General features: G+C 40.3%; 1 protein-coding gene across 1 annotated transcript; it reads right to left on the bottom strand.

The window, feature by feature from the left end:
- Positions 1-2,097: 2,097 nt before the first annotated feature.
- Positions 2,098-13,856, bottom strand: NOL7 (nucleolar protein 7). The gene is made up of 8 exons (XM_075272186.1): positions 13,717-13,856; positions 10,837-10,897; positions 9,492-9,550; positions 9,071-9,123; positions 7,084-7,135; positions 6,616-6,737; positions 4,117-4,194; positions 2,098-2,469 (listed from the first exon to the last, which is right to left on the bottom strand). The coding sequence occupies exons 1-8, from the start codon at positions 13,833-13,835 to the stop codon at positions 2,405-2,407; spliced, it is 609 nt and encodes a 202-aa protein (XP_075128287.1). The 5' UTR covers positions 13,836-13,856; the 3' UTR covers positions 2,098-2,404.
- Positions 13,857-14,968: the final 1,112 nt, after the last annotated feature.

The raw sequence follows: 14,968 nt of genomic DNA, 5'->3' as shown, positions 1-14,968 counted from the left end.
CAGACAGTGCGCTGAATAGGTGCTGCTGCGGGGCAGAAGGACGTTCCTGACAGTCTGTCAAGAACGCCCTTCTGACTGTAAAGAGCTACGGTACTGGGACCGATAGCACATTTCCCGGGGCACAGATCGGGAAAGCCGATAGTGCGCCGAATTCAGCGCACTGTCGGCTTTCCAGCAGTATATAGAACTGCCTGTGCCCAATCTGATGAAAGGTCCTCTTTAAAGCAGTCACAGAGGGTGGGAATTACACAGCCAGGCAAGCAACCTAGCCACGTGTGGAACTGTACTACCCAAGCATGCAGCATTTCCGCAATGTGGGGCTTTAGGCTAAGGCCCCTCGTTGCAGAAACACAGCTCTTTTGTTGCGGATTTTGCTGCGGTTTTTTGAGCCAAAGCCAGGAGTGGATTAAGTAGAAGTATAACAACTTCTTTTATATTTCCCATTCCTTTTGTAGCCATTCTTTTAAGCTTTGGCTCAAAACACCACAGCAAAATCTGCAACAAAACAAGTTACGTTTCTGCAATGTGGGGACTTAGGCTTCATTCACATGTCCATATGACATGCGAGGTCAGTGCTCTTCAAGGACAGACCCCACCCACATATGCAGGTGATGACTGAGGCAAAAGCAGATTAACTTTTTTTTTTTTCATTTTCTATATTTTGTGTCTCTGGATCTGTGTAAAACGCATGTCGTCTTTTTTCATGAACTCGGACTTTCATTGATGTTTTGGATCATTGAAAAAAACTAATTTTTTGCAGAGCTATGATCCGCAAAAAAACAACATCTGAATAAACACATTGAAGTATGTGTTTGTTTGGCAGACACCAGAGGAGTATGTATGGGTGGACACAACACGTACGTGATATGTGGACGTGAGAATAAGGGGTTTCCCAGTTTGTTAGTATTTTAAAACAAAACTGATGGCCTAACAGGATAAGCCATCTGTATCTGACCTGTCTGAAGTTTACCACTGTAGATTTGTTTTCTGCAATGTGAGAAAGGGATTAACTAGAATCCCATCCACTTTGCAGGTCGTTTAAAACATTGCAGCAAAAACATTGTGTTTATGCAACGTGGGGCTTTAGCAGAAGATATATGGGTGCGTTTATTAACCCATTAATGGCACTGACATTTATAAAAAAAAACAAAAAACATTTTCTTGCCCTGAAAACCCCTTTAATCACATGACTGTGAAAACTGGATGTGTAAAGGCCATTTTAGCAACGTCCATCACACATCCATTTTGAGGACTCATTGTATTCAATGTTCATTTTTCACAGCCATCAAAAAATTAACATGCATTCTTTGTCCGTGAAATGTACATATACAATGGCATACTAATAGACCCTTTGAAAATCATAGTTCTAAAAACAGCCATCGCATGGCCATTATTCACTGCCATGTCTGTGCTCTTGCATGGACACACACTGCGATTTTTCACAGACATTATGTCTGAACAGCAAAGCCATGTGCAAGAGGCTTGGGAAGGGAATTTGTTTTCGTTACCCTCCCTATTTACCAACAGCTATCAGACCATCAATAACCAATAAGAGCATATAACCGACAGGTTTTTTTTAAATTCTGTGCTGATTCTGGCTTGTCTGATGACAGATTTGCCTTAATAATCACACTAAACTAATAATAGTGACTTGTGTGACACATTTTCATATCTTTGTGCAGAACACTTGCTGCACTAATACAGTAATTCCACTCTGCAGTAAGACACAATTCAAGCTGCTTACAGCAAATCTGGCTGACAGCCCAAGCAAAATCCTTTGCCTGTAGATTGAGCAAGAAAAAAAGGGGGTATATAAGTATATGAGCTGCCTCCAGCACTCCATCTGCTATGCTGTGCTTAACTACTTATTTCCAGCAGCTACCAAGAGGTCAGTGGGAGGCAGTAAGTCTATTCTCAGACAGGAGTAAACCTTTATCGGTGCATAGGTTAGTGTACAGCAAGTCCATTCAAACTCACACAGAAATATGTTAGAAAATGGAAAATCTGACCTTGTGTACAATGGGGGGACATACAAAGTATAAACTTGAGAATGCTTTACACTGCAAATGTGTCAGATAAAGTGGACAAGAAGCTGCATTGTTTCATCAATGTTCCTCTTTATATAAAAGCAGGTGGCAATTTTTACAAGTTTATGTACACAGCCACAACTGTACCCAGATACGTCTTATACACATAGCAGTCGTTGGATCACAGGCAGTGCACAAAACTCCAGATGTGCTAAGAGAACACTGACATGTAAAGTCTCACTTGGTGAGTTTAATGTAGCTGCAGGTATACAACAGAAATGTGGAAAAAGGTTCCTCTGCGTTACATCACATCAAAGGTCATGGGTAGAACGAAAGATTTCAAGCTTCAAACAGAAGAGTCCTGATTCAGAAAATGGTCAAAGTTTCTTTCTACTCATCCAATGAAGTTTGAAGATTGCTGCTTTTTGTTTCATTTCTTCACCTGCAGAAATAAAGAGTCATCACTGTACATCCATGGCTACAGCCATCTTTGAGAAACATGTTTAGGTCATATCTCCTTCAGAATTAGCTTTACTGTAAATCTCAGAGACATATTAGTCAAATGATGGACACAAATTGATCCCGTTGGATCACACTGACTATACTGGGATTTGTCAGGTATTCCTTACAGTGTAGGAAATTGAAGTAGTCTCAGCACGCCGGATGATACGTTTTTTTAAAAAAAAATTCCAAATTTTATTGTGGAGACATGCTCCAAGTTAAAAATATATATATATTGTTCTTGGAAAAGCAGCCGATGGATATGTCCTTGTGCAGACGGGACAGAAGGACGAATAAGCCTACGCGTTTCGGGGATATGACCCCTTAGTCATGGCTTGCTGCTTCTATTGTGTCTGTGCCGGACATGACGTCCCGGGCATCCGGATGACTACAAGCACCTACTACTCCTGTATTAACAGTAAGAGACATTTATCATTTTTGTAATATGGGCTGAGACAATTTTTTCTTCTTTGCATATATTCCTTACAGTGTCCCTCAATTTGTTGGATGAAAAAGTCCTGTAGGCAGGACTTCCTCAAATATAGATTGATGGAACTTCCTAATGTTCTATTCTGCAAAATTAGGGACACATAAAAGTCATGATAATCTGCATCAAGATCTGTGAGGAACAGTTAGAAGCACTACAATAGCAAACACCCTAAGGCTGAAGCAGCGTTTAACAGGTCCTGCAAAGTGGATGAGAGTCTACCAAATTCCATCCTCACATTGTAGAAAAATAACTGCAGCAGAAATGCTGCGGTTTCCAAAACAGCTGTGTTTTTGGAAATCGCAGCATGTCAATTATACCTACAAAAAATGCTGCTGGTTCCCCTATAGGTATAATCAAAGAAGAAAATCCACGGAGGAAAACTCTGGACTTTCTGTGAAAAGCGCTGCAAGAAAAAATGTAATGCTTTTTCACTGTGGCTTGCTATGTGGGGCCTTAGCTTAAAGTGTTTTCATACATGTTAGTGGGCATTCACACAGTTTTGTGGCGCTGCATTTGCCACAATAACTCGAGTAAAGAATCAGCGCTGAAAAACAGACTCCCATTTACTTCAATGTATACCGCGTGGAAAACAGAACCCACTGAAGTGGGGAGTCTGTTTTTTCAGCGCTGATTCTTTACTCGAGTTATTGTGGCAAAAACAGCGCCACAAAACTGTGTGAATGCACCCTTATAAAAAAAAGTGCTCCTTTACCACTTCTGGACTGCCAGTTACACCTGGGCAGTCCACTTTTATCAGTGTAAGGATGTACTCATATGTCCTTGCAATGTTAAGCCGCCCATAACTACAACTGGAGCTCCTATAGGGAATGAGCACTGTGTGGTCACATAACCACTGGGGCTGGAATCTCTATGAGCTGGAGGACTCAGATCAGCAATGGAGTAAGAGCTAGTAGGCAGCATTTCTCCTCTACCAATAAGTTATTTGAAAAAAAAATAAACTTTTTTTTTTTTTTTTTTTTTTTTTTTACAAAAAACTCCAAAAATATGTTTGGTCCTGAACCCGGGAAAATGTGCTGATCTGGAACCGGGTAAAAAGAAAAGCAACAGCTAGTATCATTAACTAATAAACACACTCACCCCAGGTGTTGTCTGTGAACTGAACAGCAGGCTTTTTAATGGAACTCCTTTTCCTTGACATTGAGAAACGTTCATTAGCTGTAAAAGGAAGAACACACTTACATCATTACAGTTCTTTCAGGCAGAGAAGCAGATTCTATAACCCCTTAAGGACACTGCCCAAAAGTGCCTTAAGGACCAGGCCTCGTTTTACAAATCTGACATGTGTCACTTTAATTGGCAAGAACTCCGAGTCGCTTTAACTTACACAAGTGATTTTGAGATTGTTTTATCGTGACACATTATACTTCATGTTAGTGGTAAACATTAATCAATATTTTTGTATTTATTAAAAAAAAAAATATATAGGAAATTTGGAAAAAAATTGCAATTTTCAAAATGTGAGATTCTCTGCTTTTCAGGCAGACAGTTATACCACCCAAACACATGAATAAATATTATCTACCATATCTCTGCTTTATATTGGCATCATCTTTTGATTGTCTTTTAATTTATTTTGGACGTTACAAGGCTTACAAGTGTAACAGCGATTTTCCAGATTTACAAGAAAATTCCCCAAACTAATTTTTTAATGACCACTTCAGTTCTGAAAGGAATTGTAAAGGCCTGTATAATAGAAACCCCCATAAATCACCCCATTTTCAAAACTGCACCCCTCAAATGATTCAAAACAGCATTTGGGATGTTTGTTAATCCTTTAAGCTTTTCATAAGAATAAAAATAATATGGAGGTGAAATTTAGACATTTCAATTTTTTTTCACTAATACATTCATTTAGACCTAAAATTAACACATTCACAAAGAATTGAAGTAGAAAATTCATCTGACAGTTTACTGTGCAATTTCTCCCGAGCACAGAAATCCCCCACATGTGGGTGTAAACTGATTTTTGAGTACACGGCAGCGCATGCAAGGGAAGGAACGACACTGGGTGTTTGAAAAACAGATTTTGCTGGAATAGTTTTCAAGCACCATGTCTCATTTGCAGTGCCCTTAGAGTACCAAAACAATTGAAACCCACCAAAAGTGACCCCATTTTGGAAACTACACCCCTCACAGAATTCATCAAGGGGTATAAGTGAGCATTTTGACCCTACAGTTGTTTCACAGATTTTACTAACACTGGGATGTGTAAATGAAAAATTACTAAAATGTCACTTTATCCCCAAAGTGACCCCAATTTGTAGGGGCAATTTTAGGGTCTCTGCTAATGTGACATGGTGTCCAGAAACCAACAATCTAAAGCTGCACTCCAAAAGCACATAGCACTCCACATCTGCGCCTTGCTGTATGCACAAACTGTAATTTCTGCCCACATATATGACACTGGTGTACCCAGGGTAACATACTTAACGCCATATGTGGGTATAAACTGCTGTTTGGGCACAGAAGGGAAGGAGTGCTATTTTGGTTTTTGGAGCACAGTTTAGCTTTTGAACGTCATGCCACTTTTGCAAAGCCCCTGAATTGCCAATAAGGTGAAATACGTAGACATGTCACCCCATTTTGGACACTACCCCACTGATGGGATTAATCAAGAGGCGTAGCAAGCATTTTTAACCCTTGAGTATCGCATTTATTAAGTTTCCAGAAATGAATGCGCAGCTGATAATGAAAAGCTAAATGTGAAATTGCTCCAGAGATTCGCCATTTCAGTGTCCAATATGTTGTGCCCAACTTATGTCAGTAGAGATACACACTCCAAGAACTGTTAAGCGGGTATCCCGGGTACACCAGTGTCATATATGTGGCACAAACTGCAGTATTGGCACACAGGAGGACGCAGAAGGCAAGGAGCACTATGCGGCTTTTGGAGTACAGATTTAGATGTTTAGTATCTGGACGCCATGTCATGTTTGTAGAGCCTGTAAGGTACCGGAAAAGTGGATTCCCCAAAGGAGTAACCCCATTTAGAAAACTGAACAGTTCAAAGAATTTATCAGGGGGTGTAGTGAGTATTAGTATCCCAGACGTGCATGCACAGAGTGTGGTGAAGAGTATGGTGAAGAGTGAAATATATATATATTTATTTATTTATATATAAGCTGTGCGGAGGACATTGGGAGCACCAAATTTCCTAATATACCCCAAGTAGCTCCTATGATTGGGGGAGTCACTTCTGGTGTCTTTTGCCTCATAAGATCTAAATCTGGAGCGTCCCCATATATACGCTCACATAGTTTATACATTCTCTTCCTGCCGCAGTCAGTTGTGTTCTAATGATTTGGCGATTTTTTTTATTTTTTTATTTTTATTTTTTTTTTTGGGGGGGGGGTTGTCTTTACATTGTACTAGCTATATTTTCTTTAGTTAAACATCTACAGCTCACCTTCATTTGCTCCATTCAGTCAAGCATGATTCTCATGTAACTCTTTCTTTAGGCAACCAGTGACAAATGAGCAAAGCTTAGACACGAGTCAGACAACCCAAAAACATATTAGGTAGAACACTGTGTATAGTGTAAGTGAAGAAAGCTATACAAGTCTGCAAAACATCTACCTGTAGTCCTGTTCTTAGTCTGTCCATATAACTTCTCTCTGATGAAAGACTTTGCTCTTTCCTGCATAAAATCCTTGTCATTGTAGTCCTCCAGTCGTGCTACTTTGTAGTTGTTTTGCAACCTAAGAAGAAAGTGAAAGATTGTCTGTACAGTACAAATAAAATGACAGGGCCATACTAATATTAGATTTACGGACACAGAGAAACCTAACATTGTAGCAAACAGCAACTTATCTGCCCAGCTTTCAGACTAGACAATCATATGTCATCAGGAAATTTTGTAGCTCAGTGTCAGAATAGTTAGGCTCAGTAAAGAAGGAAACGTCGCCATTAGGTTTAGCCATATACAAATCCCATCAAGCACATCTATAGATTCATCAAGGCATCAACGCGTTGATAGTTTTATTCTTCTGAACATATTCGGTCAGCAAAGTTTCTAACTTAGTATCAGGTCTACAAAAACAGTACCTTTTTCCACGACGTGACGACTTTTTAGTTTTCTTATCCTCTGCTTCATTCTCTGTCAATGAGAATAAAAGATGTTTCAATTACACACAGATTAAGCTTAAAGTTAACCCAAGCCACATAAAGGCTTTCTATTTAGCAGCATGTATTTTTCAATGGAGCCTTTAAGCCAATGAACACTGATCTTAGCCATTGAGCGTCAGCTGCAATCCAAATGAAAGCATTTTGTGGACTAAAAGGGGTTGTCCAAGACCAAAAATTTTCTAATTACAGTACCAAATAAATATTCAAGACAGATGAAGCAAATTTGTAATATAGGAAATCACATATACGTCTCATATCATGTGCCTCGCTCTGTTTGAGAAGCATCAGCATTCACTACTGTGGACTGTGCAAGCGGCCATTCTCTGTTTACCTTCTATTGGCTCCAGGAGAGAAGAGATCAGGGCACATACGCAGTAGACAAAGGAGCTGTGAAGTAGTGCTCACAGGAGAGAGGTGAAGGAAGACCGCTATGGCAGCCAACGCTGATGCCACACCAGGTGAGTGAGAAACAGAATGTGGGAAGTTATGTGAAAAGGAACCACTGCTGATGATCACGTGACCGCATCAGGAACAGGACAATTACGTATGTGCAATGATCAGAAAGCATCTAGGTCATCGACAATACCTTTAGTGCTTGCTTTAGTACACTTATGTTGGGCTTACACAACCATTATTCAATGTCCATGGACAGGAACGAACATTAACAACGGTAATGTAAACGTAGCCTTACTCTGTAATCCTTCATCATGCCATCAGCATGGCCAAATAGGGGTATAGTCACAAGTCCTTGGCTATCATGGAAATCAGTGCAATCATCAATAAGAAACTGACAGCTGCATATAAAACTCACTACTGACAGCTGAGAAAAGGAGAGGATCAGAGGCTTTTAAGAATCCAGCTGTTGCCCTGGGATGTCAGCTGGACATAACTATATGGCAATTCGAGGTAAGACCACCACAATTTGACTATGCAGAGCAGCTTGATAACAGGAGCTGCTATCCTAAAAAGGCTGGGCTGTCACACTGCACCAAGTAAATGGGATTGTTTATCTAAGTGTTTTAGATAAATCATGCTCAGCAGACAAAAGGCAAGGTGTGAACTTAACTCTTGACATACCACAAGTTAATGTACATCATAGTGATTGTGCACAGGACTGGTGAAGCTGTGACAGACAGGCTAGCACTAACAATTTAGATTGTTCAAAGCAGTAATATCTATCTATCTATCTATCTATCTATCTATCTATCTATCTATCTATCTATCTATCTATCTATCACACACACCCCATTTCCCAGGAAGTTAAAATGAGCTTAACGTTACTGATGCGGTGTAGAGTTGATGGAGGACAAAAGGGTTGTGGCCAAGTTTCAACTCCTAGGACACGTGATCAGGTCCACCACCCCTGCTTCCTCCCTTGATCTCGCAGGATCTGACCTATGGGGGCTGGCTGCCTGTAGTAATAGCTCAACAGATAAATGAAGCTAATTTTAATTCCCCAGACAACCGCTTTAAATAAATAATCCAATCAATCAATCATTTACCTTCTGTATGCACTCCAAACGCTAGCATGTATTAGTACATGCAAAACAAAATAGAAAGAAAGAAAACTGGACAGCCCCTTTAAAGGGGCATCATGTCCTAAAGTACAAAAAACAAGAGCGAGGGAAAGAAAAGATAGACAATATTGGGGTTTTCTTCATGTTTTTCCCCACTGCTTAGGCAGCTATAGATTAACTAGATACAGTTGAAAGTGCTGGATTTTCTGATTATATATGATTCCCCTCTCCCCCATCCAATATTCTAGATTTCATGAGGAGTGATGTTTCTGAATATTTGAAGCCAGATTTATGAAGAAATACAAGCTTCATTAGTAAAACCATACTTAAATGTCAATTTGCTTGTTTTTATCTGCATGGCACACAGTAAATAAGACATATGTAAGTACCTGTTTTATTCTCTTCTTCAAGCTGTTCACTTAGTTCCTCCCTTGGTTCCTCCCTTAAAGAAAATAACAGAATGAGATAAATAGTCAAACATCTTAAAGCAGCATTGCAGCAAAAGCCCACTTTCCTTCCTGCACCCATTCCCTGACTGTCACTCTCCAGGATTCTTTCATGTACAATGCTTACACATCCCTACAGTTATACTTCTCATCAGTTTCTGATCCATCTCCACCTTAGCATCTGCTCTTATTAGGTCCATAACACTAATGCATCACTAACCATTCAAATGAGACAATGCCTTTAAGGAGGAGCTCCCCCTCCACATATCCTTTCTACTCCAGTTTAAATGTTCCTGTCCCTATTGGCTTCCCTCCCCTTCCACGCCAGCACTGTTTTCAAAGAGAGTCTAAGAAATCAATTTACCGTTTATCTGGAAGAGAGCTGATGCTTTGGAGAATGTCATCTGAAAGCAATTTCTTTTTCTACAGTAAAAAAAAAAAAAAAAGAAAAAAAAAAAAAAAAAAAAGCAGCACATGAGATAAACAGTATATACTACTGAAGAGACAACAGCACAGAATCACCTACTCTATGAACACACAAGGAGATTACTGACTTAAATGGCACGAGATGACAAAATGCAACGAAGAAAGAAACGAGCACTCAAGTATCCTAAAGCTTAGCTTTGTTGTACACAAACATGGTATATGCACACATCTCATACACACTCAAACTGTGAATGATGTAGCTAAACCGGGGGAAGCAAGCAGGCAAACCCCTGGAGCACATGAATGATTTTAGGCATTGCCAGCTATATCACATACGGCTATCGGTTCACCAGTACCCTTAAAGTATATCTCAAAATATAAAACCACTTCATAAATGAATAATATATGCGAATATGATAAACTTGATCATGTGATTGGCAGACTCACCTGCCGATTCACAAACCAGCTGGAAGTCCCTGGCTTTCTATACAAGTTTATGAGTGCGCTCCCATACTCTTGTACAGAAAGTGTGACATCCAGCTGGCCTTGGAAACCGCATGTCAGACAGTCGCTCACATCATCTGCTGCAGAACCCTTTCCACATTTATATTACAAGAATCATCCATCAGGTGAGCAAACTCCTCATTCATTACACAGCGGCAGGGTTTAAGAGAAGGGAGGGAAAAAACAAAACAAAACCAGACAGAAATGCCATCATAATATGTTATTGAGCAGACTGTATTCAAGATCAGGGGTCTACAGCTACTAAGGTCAGTGCACTTGTTACCTAGGGCTGTTTTGCAACAACAAGAATAACTGCATGTAAGAAGCTATAGAAAAGTATCTAACATTAGGCACCAAACCTCCCACATAGCATCACCTCCGCTAAGTTTATGCTGTCTACATTAGACAATGAGAACCACTTTGTCCAATATGACCAATGCTCTGGTATAAATAAAACTATGAACAAAAATCAAGATGCACTGCTGACTCTCTCACCTGACAGACTCCAATGTAAGGTCTGAGATATCCATCATTTGGACAAATATTTTAAAAAAAACAAAAAAAAAATACACCCCCCCCAAAAAAAAAACAAAAACAAAAAAAAAAAACTCAGAGCTGCAAACAGTCCTTTCAAATGGAATAAGTGACGGGGTTCCACTTGCGCGCCTTACTACACAGATGTGAAAAGTGCCTCGCCATGACCATGTCAGTAAGTGCACCTAGTCAGATCAGGAGATACATTTATATTCTCTATAAATCAAAAAAAGAAAACATGGCACCTTCTGTTCTCTAAATAGCTCCTCCTTGCGCTTCCTCTTCTCCTTCAGCAAAGCTTTTTCTCTGTAAAGAACATGCAAGAAAGAAATAGGTTTACAAGGTAACATTACCATCAAGCAGAACATTATACAAACATGTGATGTATACGAAAACGTGGAATAGTGGGTGAGCGCTATTTTCACAACTTCAGCCAATTAGAATTAAAGGGCCTGACTCATGAAGACGACCGGCGTCCATATATTCTATTAGAACGTATGGGTATCCTAAAGATGCTTAACTCTATGATCCAGGACAGAAGGCCACAGAGCAGCTCCCATTCTGGCGGACATTGCTCTGGTATTGTAAGGACCACTATGCTGAATGACCACCACTTGCCGATTAGGGGCTGCTAGAAGGTAAAAGCCTCTGTCCAAATAAGAGTGCAATGAAAAGGGAAATGGAAAGGGCTTGTCACTAAGGACACAACCCCTTTAAAGCTAGTTTTTGTGTTTTCATTTATTACTCTTTGCCTTCCATGAGCTCCATATATTGTTCTCCTCTGGGTTTATTCCCTGAGAGACAAATTGTACTTCATATTCCTATTTTAAGTAGAAAATACTGGGAAGCTGAAAGAAAAAAAAGAAAAAAAATTAAAAAAAAAGACTGGGGTGGAATTGTAAAAAGAAATTTTTTTTTAATTATGCCATTTTCTTCCATGTTTTACTATTAATGTTCACTGTGATAAAAATGTCGACTTAGAAACTGCAGTCAGTACAATCACAGCAATAGCAAATTAGCTTTTTTTAAGGTTTCAATACCTTAAAAAATAATACATTTTAAAAGAAAAAAATGTTTTGTATCCCCATATTTTAACACCCGTAACGTTTTTATACTTTAATGTACGGAGCTGCGCAAGATCTTTATGTGGGACAAAATGTAGTTGTGACATCTTCATCACTTTCTAGCAGACTGTGGAGTCGGAACCAATTTTGGGTAGAGTTGGAAATGTTTTGCCATACTTGTATGTATTTTAGGGAAAGGGGGCAATCTGAACACTTTATATATTTTTAAAACCTTTAAAAAAATTTTTTTTACTTATTTTAGCCCCCTCAAGGAGTCTGAACTTGCTGTAATTAGTCTGCTTATAAATATACTGTATTACAGTCTATGGTAAAATTGCTGTATGTACCACAGGCAGGTATCAATAGTAATACTGTTATAGCAGACCTGGGAGCCCTCAGAAGGCCACTGGCTACCATAGCAATTGAACAGCTTCGATGCTGTGCATTTAACTACAGAATCTGAGGGGTTGTAAGTAGAGATGAGCGAGTAGTGAAATATTCGACTATTCGTTCAAATATCGAAACCCATTACAGTCTATGGGAAAAGCATGCTCGTTTCAGGGAAACCAAAATTTGACTAATTGGAGTCACCAAGTCCACAATGACACCTCAGGAAATGATGCCAACACCACTGGAATGCAACTAGGATAGCAGGGGAAGCATGTCTGGGGGCATCTAACACGCCCAAGTCCCAGTATTATTACTATTGTTGCTGCTGATTTAGCCAGCCAATGACTGTATACGTTTTGTTTCCAATGCCTATGTTGTCCTAGTTCCTGTCCCACCTCCCCTGCATAGTTATTGGTGTAAAAAAGCACCAGGGAAGGTGGAGGGGAATCAAATTTTTACTGCGTGGTATTCGACCGATAAGAGTATTTTGAATACCGTAGTGTTCGATTGAATACCTATTTGATCGAATACTACTCACTCATCTCTAGTTGTAAGCTCTTGCGGGCAGAGCCCTCTATCCCACTGTTTTAGTTGGTCACTTGGTATGGTGAACCTAGCCTTAGATTGTAAATTTGGTTCATAGTTTCTCATTTTACTTGCTTCTTCTCCATTTGTAAAGAGATGCAGAATATATTGGCACAATACGAGATTGTTGTTATTATTACACTGTTTTCCCTTTACTGATCCTGTCATACATCCTCTATGAGAATTTAAGACTGTACTAACATAGGAGCTGAGAGCTAACAGTGATACATGTTGGATCAGTGTCAGCACAAAACAGTGTAGTTACATCAAACCCTGTTCTGATACCGAGACCTTATCTATTCTATCGCATTCCAGGAACGCAGGGAATCTAAAAGGAACAAACATGTTTTTCGAGACACAACCACTTCTTATATTAAAATCAATAGGACTTGGCATATCACTTGTCAGCAGATCACAGCAAAGTCATCTATAAACAAGTTCATGGAGGCTTATATTCTGAATGCTAATCCCATAGAATGTAATGTAATATATTTATATATACGCTGTTGCCCCCAGTAGGTTATCAGGATGACATCTGTAACCCATGCGTGTGTTTTGTGCATATTTACACATATGTACTGTGCCCTTGGACGGGTATTATCACAGTCATGGATACAATGGAGGGTATCAGGATTTCACAGATCCTTCATAGGCTTCAGTCCATGAGGGACCCATGAAAACAGCCCGGGATATGGCATATTCTATTATTTAATGGATCGGTCACAGGAGTTATTAAATTAAAAAACCCACCACAGTATAATCAGATGCAATATTTTCTATGAGGCTATGTGCTGTCACTTAATAGAACATCTAGCACATGGACAGCACAACTGTATGAGCACTAACTGCCCCATTGTATTCTAATGGACTCACACACAGGGTCAGTATATGCGGCCTGAGTCCAGGGCAAGCCCAGGGCAAGAGTCAGGGCCCCATCCTGTCCGGCCCATGAATCAATAGGCCCATGGAGGCGCTGCACAGCCATCTCATCAGCCACAGCGCACTGAACACGTGACCTGCTCCTGGTCCCCTAGCAGACCTGGGACACAAACCGCCGCGTGATAACGAGAGCAACTACCCGGTTACCTTTTGGCCGCCTCCCGTCTTGCCCGGACACTCTCCTCTGCCCGGCTCTTCGCGGTCTCAAACGTCACCTCTTCGGGCGCTTCATCGTCCTCGCTCTCCAGTTCGTGCTCGGGAGTCATGCTTCTCTCCTGTGTGTCAGCTGACCAGCGGAAGCGGAAGTCCACAGAACAACAACATTACATCTGTATGCTGGACGTGACACTGAACTCCAGAGCGCCCTCTGCTGCACCGGAGGATGAAAGATCCGGATGAGTGCGGCCTGGTCTGCCTGAGCTCAGAATAATCTCTGACTTCTAATCTATCAGGCTGTCGGGTACGGTTGTGGGCGGATCTCACACATTGTATATACTTTATAGACAAGCCCGAAGAAAATCAGAACATTCAAACTGAATAAAACTTTATTTAGCAATAACCTAAAAGGAAGTGGTCAGGGTGTTTATGCTGTCGTCTGCCATAGTGTCAGGGTAGAGTCTAAATCCTAGTGGGCTAAGGGACCAGGTCCTTCTATCCACTAGCTTTTAGCCTGCTCTATATAAGAAAGCTAAATCCCAGTGAGCAGAGGGACCAGGTCCTTTAGCCCACTAGGATTTAGACTGTTTTATATAAGAAAGCTAAATCCTATTTGGCTAAAGGACATGTAATATGTACAGAAATCTATTTTTTTTTTTATTTAAATATAAAAATGTTTTATTTTCATTTATTTATATTTTTTTTATAGCGCCAATGCATTCCAACACATTTTTCAGGTTCTTGGTCCATTTTATTGATGCCTTATCTGATCAATTAATATTCCATTGGGCTTTCATCAGCAGTTTGGAGCTGCAGTGACGTTCATGGAAACGGTTTCCAATTTATTGGCCCTATGACGCATGACTTGATTGCAACTCGGTTCACGTGAACGCTGATCCACTTTGGACTCCTGACAATCTGTAATTTCCCCCTAGAGATACACAGTTTTGAGTAGAAGGACCAGGTCCCTCAGCCCCCTAGATATAGCTAGTTTTGAGTAGAAGGACCAGGTCCCTTAGCCCACTAGAATTTAGCCCGCTCTATATATGGATGCTAAATCCTAGTGGGCTAAAGGACCAGGTCCCTCAAACCCCTAGATATAGCTAGTTTTGAGTAGAAGGACCAGGTCCCTTAGCCCACTAGGATTTAGCCCGCTCTATATATGGATGCTAAATCCTAGTGGGCTAAAGGACCAGGTCCCTCAAACCCCTAGATATAGCTAGTTTTGAGTAGAAGGACCAGG

The sequence above is a fragment of the Leptodactylus fuscus genome, chromosome 4 (genome assembly GCF_031893055.1).
Source record: "Leptodactylus fuscus isolate aLepFus1 chromosome 4, aLepFus1.hap2, whole genome shotgun sequence".
In the NCBI taxonomy this organism is placed as follows: Eukaryota; Metazoa; Chordata; class Amphibia; order Anura; family Leptodactylidae; genus Leptodactylus; species Leptodactylus fuscus.
The sequence above is the reverse complement of the archived record's forward strand: the minus strand, read 5'-3'. Positions and strand labels throughout refer to the sequence as shown.